Source organism: Zonotrichia albicollis, chromosome 2 (assembly GCF_047830755.1).
Source record: "Zonotrichia albicollis isolate bZonAlb1 chromosome 2, bZonAlb1.hap1, whole genome shotgun sequence".
NCBI classification, from domain to species: Eukaryota; Metazoa; Chordata; class Aves; order Passeriformes; family Passerellidae; genus Zonotrichia; species Zonotrichia albicollis.
In genome coordinates this window covers 41808349-41827695 of record NC_133820.1, presented here as the reverse complement: position 1 = coordinate 41827695, position 19347 = coordinate 41808349, and the positions used below count along the sequence as shown (strand labels likewise).

The 19347-nt window shown below is 42.0% G+C and overlaps 2 protein-coding genes across 15 annotated transcripts in view; one reads left to right on the top strand and one right to left on the bottom strand.

Annotated features, from left to right (window-relative positions):
* PRMT8 (protein arginine methyltransferase 8) overlaps positions 1-9242 on the bottom strand; it is a 57800-nt gene extending 48558 nt beyond the window's left edge. The window contains exons 1-2 of one of the 4 annotated variants that reach the window (XM_026797719.2): positions 8735-9242; positions 7822-7965 (exon numbers count right to left, since the gene is read on the bottom strand). In XM_026797719.2, the coding sequence (XP_026653520.1) occupies positions 7822-7896 (75 nt within the window). In that variant the 5' untranslated portion in view covers positions 7897-7965; positions 8735-9242. Of the gene's footprint in view, positions 1-7821; positions 8312-8587; positions 8683-8734 lie in introns of those variants that run through there. The other 3 variants (XM_074534916.1, XM_005494550.4, XM_074534915.1) reach the window with 3 other exon arrangements.
* The window catches only part of LOC113460200 (trypsin), a 66428-nt gene continuing 54087 nt past the window's right edge, over positions 7007-19347 (top strand). For 4 of the 11 annotated variants that reach the window (XM_074534929.1, XM_074534930.1, XM_074534919.1 and 1 more), the window contains exon 1: positions 7008-7205. The gene's annotated coding sequence lies outside the window, so the exon portion shown is untranslated. Of the gene's footprint in view, positions 7206-9100; positions 9297-9358; positions 9539-19347 lie in introns of those variants that run through there. The other 7 variants (XM_074534926.1, XM_074534920.1, XM_074534931.1 and 4 more) reach the window with 6 other exon arrangements.

The window sequence follows — 19347 nt, the reverse complement described above, 5'->3', positions numbered from 1 at the left end:
TCCCAGCCAGCAGATGTTGACTTTCACCACATTGGCATGAGAGACAGAATTGCTACTTTTTCTTTCAAAAAGGGGGACTGGGGGGAATTGTGGCAGAATGTCTCAGATGCACATGATACCTTGGGACAGGACAAGGAGAGCACTAGGAACTGAAGTGTGTGCTCTAGACCAAACAGAATGCTGAATGGGAAGCTTGCCAGCTGCACTATGGTGAAGAGTTTGGTACCAGGAAAAACTGAGGAGGACAGTGGTATCAAACAATGTCTTAGAAAATATCCACCTCCATGCCCTTCTTCCAAGGTGGGCTCCCCCTCCTCAAAAAAAAAAAAAAAAAAAAAGGAAAATTTTAAGAGCTTAAGGAGCTGCTTTTTTTTGGTGAGCAATGGTTAGAAAAAGTGGTAATGGCTCTTTTTAAATAAGAATTCACTCTGTGTGGAAATGAGCCAGGTACAGTCCTCAATACTCACAAACTTCCAAAAGCATGTACTGCAGGACAGGATATTTTAACTGAGGGAGAATGGTATCTCTTCACCTTCTTTATTTTTTCTCTGTCAAAAATTTTGGCTAAACAATTTTTGCTCACTTTAATATCCTTTCAAACGTTTTATTACTAAAATATTCTGTTCATTTTGGAAAGAAAAACATTGAGATTTTATTTATGATCACCTAGTATTTCACTCTCAAAATACCAAGGAAAATTATCTTTAATTTCTGCACTTAACAGAATTTTCAGAAAAGTGAACTTGGCAGTGAGTGCTTTTGAAAATGAGTCTGCCTTATTTCCAATTCTGGTCTTTAAATCTCTGAATTGTTGATGCAATAAAATGAAGATAAATAGATTTTCTGTTCCAGATTTTTAACGTGAGTTTCCATTTTTGCAATTACGTAGATCATGGAAAAGACAGCATTATACATGCCTTTTAAAATTTTGGGGTTCTTTATTTTTCAGAACTGGGACTTAGGAAATCTAGTATATAAGAAATATGTAAAGCTATCATCCTTGACCTTACTGTACCTCTTAAATCACAGAATCAATCACAGAACTGCAGAGTCATAGCATCATAGAATAAGCTGAGTTGGAAGGGACCCATCAGGTCATCGAGTCCTGCTCCTGGCCCTGCACAGGACATCCCCAAAAATCGCACCATGTGCCTGAGAGCATTGTCCAAACACTTCCAGAACTCTGTCAGGCTTGGCACTGTGACCACTGCCCTGGAGAGCTGTTCCAGTGCTCAGCCACCCTCTGGGTAGAAAACCTTTCCTGATATCCTGATATCCAGATATCCAGCCTAAGCCTTTCCTGACTCAGCTTCATGCTGCTCCTTCAGATCCTGTCACTGATCACAAGAGTGAAGAGATCAGTACCTGCCCCTCCACAAGTTTACTCTCAGCTTAAAAGTTAAATAGTAAGAATTAAATAGTGCCCATCCTCTCACCGTCGCTGTGAAGTGACTCAGCTCCCATGCAAGACCCCTAAAGAAATAACATGCCAAAAGACTTCATGAAGCCAGCCAGGAACTGTTCAAGAACACAGGAAGGATCCAGGTAGGCTGTGATTAATCAACAATTGCTCCATTCTGGCAAGGGGAAGACACCATTGTGGCCATCAACTCAGCCACTTATTGGGTAATCTCCTCTTTGCTTCCTTGAGGTGAGGGGTTTTTGTTTCTGTTAATTAGAGGTTACTCCCAAAGAAAAAAGAAAAATATGGAAAAGACCCATTTTATCCAAGACTTCCAGATCAAAATAAAGACAGAATCAAAGGTAGTGATGAGGGCAGCAGGTACACAGAATTCTCTGTGGAATCAGAGGTAGGAGCAACAAATTTCATTATACACCCGCTTAAACTGTTCATTATCTCACCTGACAAGGGACTGAACTTTGTCGCAAACTCAGAAAGGCTGAGACAAAATCTTATGAAAAGAATAGGTTCAATGCTTTTTTAACTTAAAGTATTTCTATGCTCTGCCTTTATCAGTAAAGGCACAAGCCTTCAACTTTCACAATCAGGATGGAGCTCTGGAAGGCATGTGAATCACTCTTGTTAAGCTCACTTTTTGTATAGATGTAGAACAATTACAAAATCTATCATCTACAGAATATCTTGTGCTCTTCTGTGAAGAATTTTGTGCTTTTCACAAACTGAGATTGAAAAAAAAGTGTCACTAAAGCCTGCTTACTAGCATGGAAGTTCTCTTTTAGCATTGGCACAAGGACACAATGGGATTTGGCCCATGATGTCACCAATACAAACCAGACCCTTTCTAAAAATCCCAGTCTTCTTGACACTCACTAAAACAAGCCTATGCTGGCAGAGGATGAACCATGATAAGATATCTTTATCTGGAAACTCTGCTTTGAGTGATTGCTGTTACGCTTTACTTGAGCATAAGTGTTTCTTCATCCTATCACTATTATTAATGCCAACTAAAATCTATTTCGTCAATGGGGCCAAAATATCATGGTCAATACCTTGAACTTTTAGTATTAAATTTGAGAAAGGAGTGCAATGCACTTAGCTCTGTCTTCAGCTGAGCTAAATTAATGTTCTGCACAGCTGAAGTTGTAGAAGGTGGCTCAGAGCCGTATTTCTGCTCCCCCACTCTTGAATTGGCTAGAAACCAAAACAAGCCCCTATGACTAGGCTAGAACTACCTTGTACTAGTACCTTTTACTAGTCTAATAGCATGGGCAACTCAGCTCTAGTTGGAGCATTGTAAAGGATCAAAATATGTTGGGAGGTGGAATATGCCCTGCTTTAACTCAGAGCTGCCTCTGTATCCCTTGGGAATTTGGCTACACCCTCAGTGAAACCCTGACATCCTGGGTCAGCTTGCTGACTGCCCTGTCAGCAGCACAACACCTCTGGATCATGAGCTGGTGGTCTGGCCTCTGTAGCTCACCTACACCCCTTATACACACCCACAACCTTTCCTGTTCAAAGTTAAGTGACACAGGCATGTGGGCACCCAGTAAGGTTGAAATTTGTGTTACAAACTGTTTCCTCAGCTGGCTCTGGGACACCAGGCCAGACCTCTTGTGACTTCTGTTAGTACAAGGTGTAGACCAAACAGCAGTGCCATTTCTCTCTTGGGTAAACCTCACCCACTCATTAGTGTTCATTCATATATGCTGTTCTAAGCAATTTAATAAAACCAAATAAGAAATTTCTACAAGACCTCTCACTAATGAACCATAGATTCCACTAGAATGAAGGGAAAAGATTAGAGAGAATTAATTCTGTCTGCAACACCACCCAGCACAATAACCAGGAGCAAAACTTTGGTTTAGAGAATAAATTCAGTCCAATTTTCTGTGTTACACACATTCCTGCTCTGCTTCTGTTAATTTCTACTTTGGTAGCTTATTAAGGAGAAATCCCTCTTCCTACTCATAAATCACAAATAGAAGCTCATGGTTTCAATAGATTCTATAATATCTTTTTTTTCTCCCTCAGTAGTGGTATGACTGGATTTCATGCAGATGGAACACTTTACCTCCCCACTTCTGACAATAGAACAGTCAGTAACCTTTGCTGACCCACATCACATAATCCTGAATCCACTTTATTCATCTGTTTAGGGAAGGACAACTATTAGGCATGTTATCCCAAATCTAACCAAAGCCCAAGGTTTGCATAATAGGTCATTCTGGGAGGACTCAATTATGCCACCATAAATAAATTAACTGATCTCTCTATTCTTAGCAATGAGACAAGAATCTTTTCTCTCTATAGACTCTGAAGTCTTCAGCACAAGAATAGTTTTTTATGAAGCTACTGAGCAATTAGATTGTACAAAACCAGATCAGTTTCAAGTTCGAGGATTGTTTCAGTCAGACACTAGCTTGTCACAGGTACATATCTTTTGGATGTGCACAGAAACCCTGGCACTTGGTGCTATTGCAGCACTTTGTGGTTATTGCACATTCTCAGTACTTAAAGGGGCCTATGAGAAAGATGGGGACAAACTTTGCAGCAGGACCTGTTGTGACAGGACAAGGATAATGATTTTAAACTAAAAGAGGGTCGATTTAGACTAGATTTAAATATAGACAAGACATAAGGAAGAAATTTTTGACAATGAGGATGGTGAAACACTGGCACAGGTTGCCCAGAGAGGTGATTAACAGTCCATCCATGAAAACATTCAATGTCAGGTTGGATGGGGCCCTGAGCAATCTGGTCAAGTTGAAGATATCCACCCCATGGCAAGGTAGGGGAGTAGATGTTCTTAAATTTTCCTTCCAACTCAAATTATTCTATGATTTTATGGTTGCTTTCCCTTCACCTGGCACAGGTTCACAAGTTACAGTCAGGCACACTTCTTGTGAAATCATTTTTTCTCCATCACTGATATCAGGCCTACTATTGATTAGGATTTCAAATAACACATTTAAAATTTAAAAAACCCAGAACCCAAAATCTACAGCAGGTCAGCACCATGAATTTTGCAGAACCTTTGTGTGTATGTTCTACAAAGAATAGTTTCTCTTTTCTTTCTGTCAGAGTGTCTTTAATTATTTGCAGAGAATGCAATTCTGCATCTGTTATTTATGCAAACAGTCCTGTTTTATTTAGACAAGCCTCCTTTCATGACTAAAGATACAGAGGTTCATTCTTGTATCTTGAGGAGAGATTCTCAAGATTTTGTTCTGGTGGAACACCTCTTAATATTCATGCAATGGCCATGGGGTGTAAAGATTTTCTGCATCTTTTTTCCTTGTGTGCTACAACCATGGATCTGAAACCATTCTGGCAAGTTTCCTATTAGTGAGACCCCGTGGCATTTAGTGAGGGTCTAAATAGAAAAATCTTAGGCTTTTTTTCCCCCTTGACTCTTATTTTTATATAAAACACTGTGTATTCTCAGGATACTATAAACACATACAACAAACCACTGGTCCTACGTAAACTCTGGCAGATAGACTGATATCAGGCTGTTATCTGTGAAATAAACTGCAAAACCATTTTGGTAGTTCTGATATTCTGATCCAAGGCCCAACAGCATCTGTGGCAACACTTGGACTCACTTGACCATGTTTTGTATAGAGATTTAAGGCTGTGGGGATACCAGTGATGTGAATGTCTGTACATCTGGGACCATGGGAGCACACCCCTCTAAGCTTCCTGGTGACACGAGATGTCTTCCTTGACTGGAAAGTAATGCTAGTGAGCAATTGCTTTTCTATTCTGTATTTTTGCTTAAGGAAACAGTGAGTGCTGTCTTACTGTAGCTTTGTTTTTTCCTTGTCTGTGCCTGTTCTCATCATTTCTTGAAGCTCTTTAAGCTGAAGAGGTAGCATGGGCAAGAGAGGGTAGTCAAGGGAATACAAAGTTTTTCATGCAGTGTCCATGTTCCTTGACTTGATGGATTGTTTTAAACTGCCCTACAACTGAAAGAGTTTACTCACCATATTTGACCACAACTTTGAATAAATGCTCTCAGTTGTGGTTAATTAAAAAAAAACCAACCCTGAAACATGAAAAATATACTATGAAGCTGTAACACAAGTAAATTGGGTCAAATCAATCTAAGCAAGAACCAGAAGGTCTTTGGAATAATTTGGTAGTACGGCATTCTGACAAGTTGTTAAATGTTTTAATTCTTCATCTCTCATTACTGCTGGTTCTGTTTATATCATGCCTATATGACTGTGACATCAAAATTCTTCAGGAATTTAATATCAAATAATGAGTACTACTGGTACCCCATTTATTTCAAATGAAGAAAATTTATACCAGTTCCTGATTTTCTCTGACACTGTGTTAAGTCCAAAAGTGAGATATTTTGTCCTGTATTCCTTCTGTCACACCTATTTGTTAACTTCAGGAGAAAGTTAGAGAAATACAGGTTTGAAGGTCAAACTGGTATCATATGGCTTTGCTAAATATAGATGCTTGACGAGTAAAAGAGCTTCACAGGTCTTGGCATATTTTGCTTGGTGCACTTCTACCTCTGCACATATGCAGACAGACAACTGCTCTCAGTCCATATCAGAAATATGAACATTACTAAAATAAAAAATATCCAGGCAGAGGTTACAAATGTATCCCTTCTGATTTTCTGAAGGTAGAAGTGGAGCAGGATATGCCTAATCTGCAATATTTTCACTCTCATTTCACAAGTCTGTCACTGATGGATACTCTGAGGAGACGAAGCACAGCGTTTTAATATTCTCCTAACCTGTATGCAGCATTGGAATGAATCTGTTTTTATTTTAAAAAATCTTTCTCCATAAAATGACATTGCAGCGTGTGCAGCATTACACAAGCAGGAAAAATTGATTAAACAATAAAAATGTGCTAAGAGTGAATGAAATAGAAGAGGAATCTTTAAAAAGCTCTTTTCACCTATTTTCCCTGGCTAAAAACAATTTCCATTGACAAAAATGGCTTTGAAAGGAACTGTCTGTGCTTGTACATTTCTTGTTGCAATCCTGTCCTGGGATCCTGGGACCTATAATGCAATATGTGCTGTCAGGACTACGACAGTTTACAGATGTGCAGCCAGACTTCTTGCTATTTATAGATGCCTCTCTGCAAGCAGTACTCTATGGGTTGTAGTGCAGTAGCAGGCACGTTCTTAGATTTAGTGCTTACATCATATTCATTTAAGAAAATTTGGCTCTTCACCTGGCATGGCAAAGGAGGCATATTTATGAAGGTCAAGCAGAGAGAACACTATTGTGAAGAGAAATGTGTATGGAATTAATGAGCGAGCAGGACACCTACTGGGAGGACTAACTGAAAGAAGGAGGCATTAGGCAGAGATGTGGAAATAATAAAGAATGGAATAGTCATGTGTTCACAGTAGGTCTTGCTCTTTATTCCCTCTGTGGGGTAACTGGGGAGAAGGTTCAGTGCTGCCCCTGCAAGGGCAAAGCTGTAAAGTTGTTTGGGCTGCAGTGTCCGTGGGGTCTGTACATGGCTGTGCTGCATCTTGCTAAAGCATGTGTTAAGTGTTCAGTCAGAGTGCTAGGCACAGTCTATTAATAGAAACAGCGAGTTTGGCACACGCTCGCACTTTCGCCTGTCTCCTTCTCACATGCTCGCAGAGATGCTGGGACTGCATCCTGCATCCTTCTGCTTTTTCAGACCTGAGACTTCGCACACTGCTGTATGCCCTGAGAAGTCTCAGTGAGGTCAAGACAGCCCCAGACAAGTAAACAGGGGCTGCTCAACCCCAATGTTGAGGAAGCAGAAGGTAACGGGTGGGGGAGCGGCAGGGATGGGGTGGATTTCTTGCAGAAAACCTGAGACCTCGCAGGGTACCCTCCCGGCCTGAAGGCAGTGCAAAGCTATTTTCGGCACTGCCCAGGCCAGCCGGACAGCCCCCACCTCGGGCAGCTCCGCTCTGGTAATATCCAGGATGCTGCAGAGACGCGGATGCTCCTAAAGTGGCCCCAAACGATCCCAGCCAAGGCTGCCGGCGGAAAGCACGGGGAGCTGGCCAAGGTGCTGCCGCAAGAGACCGTCTGTCCCTTTCGGCGTGCCCAGCACCCGAATCACCGCCGCCCTCCCCCGCTGCCCCGGAGCCGGCGCTCCGCACGGCCGCCCAACTTCCCGGGAAGCGGCGGCCCCGGGCGGCCCCGAGCGCTGGCGCCGGGCAAACTTCCCTGCCCAGGGGGAACGGAGGGAGCCGGGGGGCGAGAATGGGGGGGAGGGGGGGGCGAATGCAGGAAACCACAGCAGCACGGCAGGTAGGAGCTGGCCGGAGGGGCCGGGAAAGTTGTTCCGCACTTCCTGCTGCTTCTGCCCCGGGGATCAGGGCTCGGGGCTGGGGGAGCGCGGCGCCGGCCCCGGCTCGCATCCTTACTCACCTCGGTGCTGTCGGCAGCGTTCTCCGCCATTTTCCTCCTTAGGAGCAGGCAGCGGGAGGAGTGTTTCATTCCCATAAGAGCTAGCCAAGGGGTTGGGGCTTCGGGGCTGGTGTTTTGGTTTGTGTTTTCAAAGATCTCCAAACACTGGTGTGCGCCAAAGGACAGGGAGATAAAAAAAAAATATGGAAAACAGCAATAAATCAGTCAGCTTTGTCCTTTCTGCGTCGTCCACAGGAATGTTTGTCTCCTCTTAGCATCGGGAGCTCCTCAGGCACTTTCAAGTCCTCCTCTTTCTCCCCTCTCCTCCACCTCCAGCGAGTTCTTGGGGTGGGCAGAGAGAGGCGGCACACACTCTTCAGGTTAAACTAAAAGGCTGTCGGGCTATGAGTCCTCCCCTTCAGAGAAAGCAGTCAGGCTAAACAGGAGAGAAGCACCAGCTAAACTGAACTTGGGCGTGCAGTGACCAGCTGGGCATCTTTGTGTCCTGTGGCTACTCTTCCAGAGGCAGAGGGAGCCAGAGACAAAGCAACAGGACAAGGAAATCATAGCCCTTTATTTTCCTTCTTTGGGCTTCGTTCTTTCTCTCTACGTCCCAGGACACTTCCTTTAAAGACGGTCACAGAATTTGCCACCCTCTTTCTATGAATGTCTTCTGAAATAGAAATCCCTTCTCCTCCTCCTTCTCCCTCCCTCCCTCCTCCCCCCCTCTCCCCTTCCCTCTCCTTTTCCCTTCCCTTCCTTCTCTTCTCCCTTTCCCTCTCCCTACCCCTTCTGCTCTTGGGCAGAGCTTGGTGCCCCTCACTGGGAATTGCATTCACGTGTCTTTCGTAGAAAAAAAAAAAAAAATAAAATTTCAAGCTCCCCCCACCCGTCGCCTACACCCTCTCACACACAAGCACGCATTCACACGTACGCGCACACACGTTGTCTCCCTCTCACACAGACATGCACAATTTTTTTTCTCTTCCCCATCCCTCCTCTTCTTTTGAATCAGCAACACTTCTCTTTGCAAGGACTCTCGGCAAGGCTCTTAGAGAGCAACCGAAGAAGTCTGCTCCAGCTTCTTTCCTCCGAGTTAAGTAGCAAACCTGCTTTCTTAATATATCTCCTCGTGTGTGTGTTCTCCCAGCTCCTGTTTTACTTGAAGTTTTTCGGGAGGATCCACGCTCCGTCAGAGAGCCGTGAACTGTAGGAATATAGTCCCGATCCGGCGGCAGCTCCTGCTGAAAAGGGGGGAGGAGGAGCTGGGGGGAGGAGAGGGGAAGAGGCGGAGGGAGAGGTCTCGCTGGGGAGGGAAGGGAAGAGGCTAAAGGTGATTTGAACTTGTTTTTAGCCTTTTCCTAATGACATCTTCCTCTGTAGGAGTGCATCGCCACCTTCCCCACACGTTTATTTTGCTTTCACTCCTCCGGGCACTTTCTAGTTCTGAGTTGTCATCTGGGAGGATTGGGTTTACCTCACTCGTGTTGCTGTAGGTAAGGGCGGGAGAGGGGGCGTATTACATAATTAATCCTTCCAACTTCACTTTCCGCAGCTCCATCTCCAGCCCACTGTTCTCACGTTTCTGTTTTGTTTTTATACGGAGGAGGTGAGAAAATAATGCTGGTGTGTGGGTGTGTGTTGCTCGAAGGATTTCAAGGACCAGAACAGGATTGCTGCTCTCTGAACAGTATGAAATTATTTCCTCTGGGGGTGCCAATGGAGACCTGAAGAAGAGGTTTGAAAGATTACTTTTGATGCATATTTTAAGGACGTAGCCAGCTCAGATGCTTCATCAGTAGCCGATTTTGATGGATTTGGGGTTTTGAATTTTTGTCCCTTGCAGCCTATTTTAATATTTTTCAATTAGAGTTTATCCTCAGCTGACCTCTGGAATACTGACATACCATGAAGTACTGCCAAAAACCAGGAGGTCCCTGGGCACACAGGAGGTGGAAATATTCCTGGGGGTGGGGGAATGGAAATAGAGTATATGAATTAGAGAGTAGAGAGCAAAATCATTCTCCTGCCCCATGGGGATGAGGAGGTGGGGCCAAGAAAATTAAAGAGGTGAATTCCTCCTTTTTACTTGAACGACCCTCACAAATTCTTGCTCAGAAACAGATCAGTAGGTATACACTAGATTTCAGGAATTTGTAATTGTCATGGTTTGAGCCTGGCACAGAGCCAGTGCCCCCCATGAAAATGCCTTCACCCTGGTGTCTGCTGTGAGATGTGACCAGGAATAAGCAAAACAGGCTCCAACTTAAACATAAAGAACACTTTATTACTTAAACTACAGGAAAGTAGGGAAAGACTATAAGGAAAAGAAAAAAAAATTGAAAACCTTACAGAAACCATTTTCCTCTTCCCCACTCCCTGACTTTCCCAATCCGATACATTCTCCCAAATCATCAACTGCCCAGCCTTGGCCCCACACTTTAGTATACTCAAACTGCAGTTCATGAAGAGGAAAGGAGTCCTTCTTGTTCCATAGGCTTCTCCTGGAAACACACTGAAACCTCGTGTGCTTCCTTGTCACTTCGGCACCGCCCGGAAAAAGTCCTTTTGCCGCTTGTGACATCTTCCTTCCATGCCCAGTGCTCTCACCACTGCGCAAGGCCAGAGCTGCTTTTAGGGTTGTCTTTCAAGGATGCCTTGTCTCACTCCAAAAAGGCACCGTCTCTGCTTTTGGGACATCTGTCCCCCCCATATTTTTCCAACCCCCTGGGGCCGGGGGGTCCTCACGAATGAACCTTCCTGGTTTTGAGGCACTGCCTCCCCCTAAATGCAGTCTCTGTGTCACAGGAACAACTGAGTCCATGGCCACAAGAAAAGTCCAGCCAAAAGGCCACTCCAAATCATCTCTCCCCATCCAATCATCTCCACGTTCTTCGGGCTAGGTCCTTGTCTCATCTCATCTCTTATCTCCCTTCTTATTCAGCTTCGAGGAGGATTAGCATTTTTGCAAGGCCCCAATCATGAAAGAAAGGGTTAAAAGTTTTCAGTCTCTGTCTATCTCAGAACGATAATACTCCCACACGTGCTGCTGCTGCTGCGGCCGGCCGGGCTGCGCCCTTCCCCCCCTTTCTCCTCCTGGGCCGGCTGCTATCACCGCCGACTCTCCCTCTCTCTCCCTCCTGGGGGGGGGAATGGCTGCCCGATGTCTCTTGGGGCTCCTCCACCCTTCCATCCTTGAAGGCTTTCTCACCCCCATCTCTGTCCAGGCCCCGGGCCTACCGCATGGCTGCCCCTCCCCCGCCCAGCAGCAAGGCTGGACGGGGGAAGAGATCTGACCTCTTCACAGCGACGTCCCAAGAGAGAGTGCCAAGGGCAGTGCCCTGCTTTTAACCCCTGTGTATTCTCGGAGGTGTGTCCAAACCCCACTGGCTACACTAGGTGCCAGTCTCAAACCTAAAACCTTCATTGGTTTGACCACAGCTTCCCAGAATTCCCACTCCTTCCTGGTCAAACCACCACAGTAATAAGTCGCACAGCAATAAGTAAGAAACCTAGGGAAGCAGAAGGTGTGTGGTATGCTGAAATGTCAAGTGGCAATGAGAATATGTCATGTAGGGCACAATGGAACCATATGAAGTGGTTTCAGAATATGAGAATATGTTTCAGACACGCGTTCCATACAGACTGAAACTGGACCTCTGTGCGACACTTTGCAGAGCCATTTGATCACTCAGTCTTTCAAAAGCTTCTGATTTGCCCCTATTCCTTTTATCTCACATTTATTTTGACACCTCAAGTTCTTTCATTAGCTCCACATCACTGCTAATTTTTTCAGTAATCATCCACACCTCCTGTGTTTGTATAGTAAAATTTAATTTCACACCTTCTAGGCATGAGACTTAAGTAATGACAGAGGTAGAAGCAGTTCATCTCCCCCTTTTTTTTCTGACATTCACAGAGCTTTTGAAAGTCTTAAAACCCTTCAAATATGAAAACATCTCTAGTCATTGCCAAGTATTCCAAAGCTACTCTCATAATCTTGGGCTATGGGCCTCTTCCTCACCAAGTACTTCAGTTTCTAGGTGAAAGGGTAAGGGGAAAAATAATCTGCAGATAAAAATATAATGCCTCTGCAATCTTTGTCACAATGTTTTTCTCTGCTATGGTGTGAATATCTGGTGGTTAGTGAGCCCATGAAGTTTCAGTCAGCATGCATTTGGACTAACCTGCATAGTTTTAGTGTGTCTTTTCTATTTTCAGGTGATACACACAACTAAACTTAGCCTAATTAAACATTTTTAAAATAAACCAGTGTTCTATATAGAGAAAAAGAATTTGATTTTGAAAAACTACTCCAGAACATATTTTCCAGTTTTCTCTGACAGCTGGGTTTGTATTTCTGGTACAGCTCAATCACTCTTTAGTCAGCTAAATGAGGCATCAGATTTTCAAAAGCACTCAGCAACTAGCAAAGTTGGCAGGCAGAGATTTAATATATCCTTCTCCCCTAAGCTTCAGATACTGCATGACTTACCCTGGCACCTATTCTTGTCCTCCTCCACCTCTTTGTCAACACAGATGATACCTGACTGCTCATCCTTGAACGTGGTGCTGATGTTTTAGAGATACTGGGAAAGCCTTCCAGTCTCTTAGTTTCCAGCATAAGCATGAATGTTTTGGTCCTGAGCTCCTTTGGAAATCTGCCAGATGGTTGGTGTCTTCATTTATGTTCTATTTGTAATTGAGGAAACTGCTTTGAAAACATACACACAAATTTCTCTGATCTGCTTTATTCCAAAGGGAAGGTGACCAGTCCTACTGGAACCTTTTTTTTTAACCAGGTAGAAGTTTTTTCTTGTAATAATTTTTAAGACACTCAGAGCAGTTTGTTTACATACACGGATGTCTGTGAGCACACAGACACTTGGCCAGTCCTTCAGTTTGAATATGAGGCTCAGTACAAGTTCCTGAACTTGCGACACTGAACTTGAGGAATGTGAGCTTTCACACTGTTTAGGGGACAAATTATACTCCCATCATATGAATACAAATACTGCTGTCATCACCCATTACCCAAGGGTGATTACTGGTTATTGGAACTATCATGGGAACACATTTCTGAACCCCTGTTCTGTTAGATCTTGAGGGAAAGAAAACTGTCATGAAGAAAATGTCATGGCAATAGAAGTGCATCTACAGCAAAGCCAGGAGGTGTCAGAAGCATCTTCTGAGTTTAAATATAACATGTGTAAGTACATGTGAAGGTCACCAAGTATTAGGATTTGAGTAGAGTGGTGCTGAAGGGAAAGTGGAAAGGGAAGCATTTATTGCTTCAGAATTCCAATAATAGCAGCTGTGGTTGAGGCTGCTGTGCTACTAGCTGAGTGTGGCAGGAACACTGTGCTGGCCCTCAGAAGAGTCAGACTTATTGCCAGCTTTGTCATAAGCTTGGATGAAACCCAGATATCTGCATTTGAGGCGGGGTAATCCTGTGCATAGGAGCAGGCTGAGGAATTACAGAGCAGCCCGGCTGGAAAGCCCCTGGGCTTTTGGGGGTTGTGGGGGGCAGCCAGGCTGGGTGGGACTCATCCCGAGCTCTCGCTGCATGACAGGCTGCACCATTCATCTCCATCAAATGGGAAGTGGCCACTGGGGTGAGCGAAGTGTGACTCTCTCTGCTTGGAACTGCTGAGACTGCACCCTTGATTCTGTGTCCAGAGCTGGTCCTCTGGTTCAGGAAGGCGGCTGATACACTGCAGATGGCTCAGTGAAAGACTGCTACAGTGGTCACTTAGGAGCTAAGCTCTGAGGAAAAGTGTCAAAAACTGCCTTTTAGGCCAGTAATGTTTTATGACTAGCTCTAAGGATTGTAGCTAAGATGACCCAAGCTCCATTTGGTACAGTCAGATCATTTGAAAATGGGCAACAACTGCGCATTGTGGCTTTGGAAGTTCAGATTGAGTATTAGCCAATTCTTGGACCATGAATCCACTTCCTATTTGGATGACAAAATATCGTGGCAAAAATCTATTCCAATATCCTCACCAAATTTTGTTATCTAATCAGTTTTGTTCGTAATCTGATTTGTTATTGGAAGAATCCTTCTGTAGCATCATTTTGCATTGTTTTTTGTTGCTTAGTAAATCACAGTGACTTCCTTTGTCTCAAAAGATACCTTTGGCAATCTTTCCTGTCTCTTCATGCACTTTTATCCCTACTGTGTCTCTTGAAGTTGCCAATACTTTAAATATTACTCTTATTCCTGAAACTTGCCCATGTTAATTCTGAAGAATTTGAAGTGAATTCAAATTCACACTGCAGATTTAAAGATCTCATTTTATTTATGCTCTTCCTTCCTTGTCCCTTGAGGCTGGACAAGGGACCAGCCCTTGGTTTTCCTCATTAACTTCCCTCTCCCTAGGTTTTCATCTTCTCATCGTGTTTCATTAACACTGCATATTCCAGCATTCTCCTGGGAATCATTGCAGTTTTCAACCACTGATATTAGGTTTGAGTGAGGAAGGGTCTGTCAGAAGCTAAGCTGACCTGAGATACCCACTGCTGCGGGCCGAGAATAAGTGTCCAGGGCTCAGACCATTCAGTCTTAAATTACAGACACCTTCTCACAAACGAACCCTTAGCTATACTTACAGATAATGGAACATCCCAGAACTATGTCTGCAAGATATTTTAATTATCTTTTCTAAGACTTTAGACTCCATTTTATTTAAAAGCAGAAGCTCTATTTTGCAGTTGCAAACCTAAAAACTTAATCTAAATGTAACCAAAATGTTCCTTCATTTTTGTTCTTCCATGGAGAATGCCAAACTCTGAATAAGTTGTAACTGGGTCAGTTGGAAGAAAGTTGTATTCTGACAGCTTCTATAAAGGTCACCAAAGCGTGTCCAGTCCTCTGTGGATTGGAGGAGCTAAGCAGGTTTTTGAGAATTGTGATTACTACAATGGCAGATAAATGGACACAGTATCATGATATCTTTTTTATACACTGACCTTGTTCTGTTCCCACCTAACTTTTTGAGCATTTACAAATCATGTACTCAGAACAGACAGCAAAATACTTCTGAAGTTTGATGTCAAAGTTATCTTAAAGCTATTAGGTGCCTAAAAACTCTGCTGTGCAAAACTTTTTCCCCTGGTAAGAAAAATGTGAGTATATTGGAGTGAGTTCACTGAAGGAGCTGCGACAACTACTAAATGACTCTCACTTGTGAAGGTAGGCTCAGAGTGCCTAGTGTGAGAGGGGGTAAAAAAGATGAAGCCAGACTTCTCAGTGGTACTCAGCAAAAGGAGAAGAGGAAATGAGCATAAATCGAAATGAAGGACATGGAAACATTAAAAACTAATACTTTTTTTTACTGTGAAGGCATTTAAAAATATTTTGTAGTCTTGTGCCTTAGATGTGTTAAAAACCTGGCTACAAATGGTCCCAGCTGTAGCTGACAGTCCTTTGAGTTGGGGCTGGACTAGATGATTTCCTGATATCTTTTCTAACTTCAGTGATCGTGTAATTCTGTGTGGTTGTGGAAGAGCCATGAAAATCACTTAGATAGTTCTGCCAGATCTGTCAATTGGGCATCTGTCTTTTTGCTTTCTCTTCTGTATTATTCCTGAAGCCTTGAAAAGAAAATATTATATATGTATAATCTCATACCATGGTGATTTGGTATGTGCAGCCAATATTTTCACAGGAAAAATATGCTGAGAGAAGTGACAGACTGTTGCTTGTATTCTGTTCTAGAGTTCTCACAGGAGAGAGAAGGTGTGTAATGTTGTTTAGAGAGCTAAATCTCATGAACCATCTCCCATAACTATCAATGGGTGCAGAATATTGTACCCAGGCACACAGCTCATCAGAGAGAAAGTGAAGTAGTACTCTCAGAGTCATGAACTCACTGAAAAGAAGTGCAAATCACTCGAGTCCATCCTACCTTGTCACTTCTCCTGTGTGATATCTTTAAGAAACTGTCTTTTATGAGAAAAGCTCTGCCTTCTACCTTTTACTGTTTGCTGGAATCTGAGATGGAATTTCTACACTTAAAGACCCATTTATTTTTCATCTGCTCTACCTTTCTCTCCTAGTGGATCACAGCTTGATTAAAAAGTCTGAGATGAAGAGCAAATATGGAAAAATGTCAATATTCATTCAAACAAGAGGGTTTTTTTTCTTTCTAAATATAAAATCTTACTTATTTCTTTGGTTCTAAGGGTACAGTCTGTGCCTAAACATTTGAATTGCTATGTCACATGAGGTTAGAGGAATTAAACTGCACCACAGATGAAGGTGCAATAATTGAAATTGCACCTCTCTTTTATTTCTTTGCCCAATAGCAGGCATTCTGTCATCTTGGTTTCTGTCGCTTTCTGTTTTTCAGAAAATGGATGAGGCATTTTTTTTGCCTCCTTCAGTGATACACATAATGCTTTGGGAGCACTCCTGTAAAGCATTTTAACTGGAAGATCTATGAAAATAACTTAGATGGCTCTGTCAGGTCTGGCAAATAGCTATCTGTCTTCTTGCTTTCCCTTCCATAACTGTCTTATACAGCAAGGCATTCTGCTACGTTCCTCACGTTTCCCTGTTGTGAACAATTTTCTTCGTGTTCAGCTGTCACTGTTGACAAGCAACCAACGGTAACTATGATAGTGGGCTGGCAATTTTTTTCTCCCCAGTTTGGTATTTTCCTTCCTCTTCCAATAAGGAAAATTGCCAAATCCTGCTGCCTCCCACTAAAACATGAAAAATATGAAAGTGTGATCAGTGCTGTGTATTTCATGAGCTGAGAACAATGTAGCTATTTTTCCAGAACTGTCTATAACTTAGCAAAAGTGAGGTCATACTTCTTCAGAATGTTGCTTGATGATGTTCCCCAATAAATTAAATATAATCGGGCTTTGGCCAGGTTACAGCATGGAGTCAGCACTCTGAGGTGCCTAAGATGATGGTTTTTCTGGCTGCAAACAGAGCTCAGTCTCTTGGTTTATTGATCTGGTAGTAGACCTTGGCACCTGCTGTGGCTGTGGACTTTGGCAGAATGGGGAGACTCTGCTAATTCATCTGTGATCGCTGCCAGGGAGAAGATCAACTTATTTATACTGAAATCTGCATAATACAGGTATAATTGTATGACCTAGGTGTTAATGGTCTCCCTTTCCTCTCTTTCTTCAAAGTGCATAAAATAAAAAGGGGTGTAATAAAGGAGCCAGTATTGAGAATTACATGGACTTTATATGTGGTATGTTCGTATTTTCTTTCAGGAGGAAAAAAATACTGAAGTAGTATATAATGGTTTTTATTGTAGTGTTCAGAAACCTCCTTGATACAATAAAAAGCCTCTGGAAATACAGATGTTTTAGGCATAATTTATCAAGCTAGATAAATGTAACCCAGTGTAGCAGGGTTCACAGTTTGGGCGAAACTTGTTTCTGAGAACATTGCTAGTACTTTTAAAGGCAAGGTAAAAGAAAGAGTTCTCTTCCTTAAGGAGAACTTGCACCAGTTATTTTTGTTACAGATGTGGCCTGGAGAAGCCCATCAATCTTCAAATCCCACTGCTCCAGGTATTGCCCTTCAGATCCTGCTTTGGTAGTTTGCCGCAAAATAGATGACAGCAAAGCATTATTTCCCTGATTCTTGCTTTACAGTTTTGCCACAGAGCTCAAGTGAATTACATGAAACATAAAACAAATTCCAGGAGGGCTGGGCCAGAGCCAGCTTTCAGGTCTATTTCAGTAGCTGACAGGATCTTTCTGTCCATAAACCTAAGAAATGGTATTCTGGGAAAAAATTGAAATTAAATTCAAGCTGCTCGATCAAAACAGTACATAATTAAAAATGGAGGATTTAGAAAAAAGAAATTACACAGAATTAGAACTCTTCTTGTGACTAAGCTAATTTGTGTGATCCATTCCTTTTCATTGGGAACACTACCTTCTTCAGTGTGGAAACAACAATAATAGAATAGATGGCTTTAACAAGAAGGGTACACCACTGCAACTCCAAATGAAAATATGCTAATCTTTACTGCAGTATAGGAGCCTACAAGAGATTTGAAAAAATATGTAATTTCTCAATGACAGAAAAAATATAAGAAAGTGGCACATTCTCTCCCTTACACCTAATATGTTCTGGAAATACATAAAAATGATGACTTATAGGTAGTAAATCCATGTGTGTATATCTTATAAAGAATTACCAGCTTGGTGAGGAGGAAAAGGAAAATTACAGCAATCTAAACTTCAGAAGATTTAAATTATAAGCAAATGTAAGGCATGTTTTTAAAATGGCATATGAAAGGTCATGTTCATTTTGTAGGAGTATGAGCTCAGTATGAATTTGAGCTGTTCTGTCTTTTGATGCCAAGATAAATAAAAAACTGAACACCAACAACCTTAGGCCACAGTGGATCCCATAATGGTTCCTGGAAATTATGGTCAAATAGGAGTATAAACCTTGAATAACATTTTTTATGGGAAAGCATATTGAAATTTCTAATGCCTGTTAGAAATACACACATGGCTAGAAGCATTAGATTTTCTTTTCCCCATTGTCTCTATCCCAAAAACTGGATTATTTTATCTTCAAGATTTGTGATCTCTTATATTAATATTTAAGTTAATCTATAATACTACCCTGCATTTTTAGGGTGTGGATGATCAGCTAGCAGCACATGTTTTGTCTTGCACATGTTTAGAGATAATATAAAATCTCCCAAGGTGCGAAGTATTACTTAAAGCACTTCTTATATGTGACACAAGAATGGGAGAGACCACCTGGATTGTTATTTCAGGGAGTGGATTTGTCTAAATAGGTATTTTGATAATATTTTTAATATTATTGTATCATATTACAATGATATTTGGAATATCATTACAAACACACATAGACTTCAAATCAAAATTATACAAATAATTTCATGCACTGCAAACCAAAATGTTTCATTATCCAGTACAATCTTAAAATTTACAGTAACAAAGGACAAAAAGCTCTCAAACTGTGGTTTGTAGGAGGAAGAGAACTAAAAAGATTGAAGATATGGTCAAGTCCAGAACATTGTCAAATACAGCAGCCTAATCATGGTTACTCCATGGGGATGAGTGTATTTCATATATTTTATATTAGATATTTTAAAAATTATTTTGTCTCTCTGAGTGATTTTGCCTCTGCTATATTTAAGAGCTATTTTATCTTCAGTACAAATATAGTAGTGAATGACCAAAAACCTCTCACATCTGAGAATGTCCCAAAAGAAAAGCAATCAGAATTCCCCTTGTGGAAAGAATTATGGATTTTAAGTTTTAATTGTGATGTAAGATTGAACTTTGCATTTGGTCTATAATTTGGGATTATTGCAGAGGCCTTTGAAAACTATAACATATAATTGTACTGATCAGGATATTCCAATATGGCTTGTACTGTGCTCTCAATCCTACTCATCCTGACCTCTGAGCCATCAGGTCCATGTGTACTCATAGAAATTTAAAATACAATTATTAAAGACTTAGAGTTCTGTATATGAAGTGATTATGATTATGATCAGTATAAGAGAAGTGCTGACTGTAGCCAAG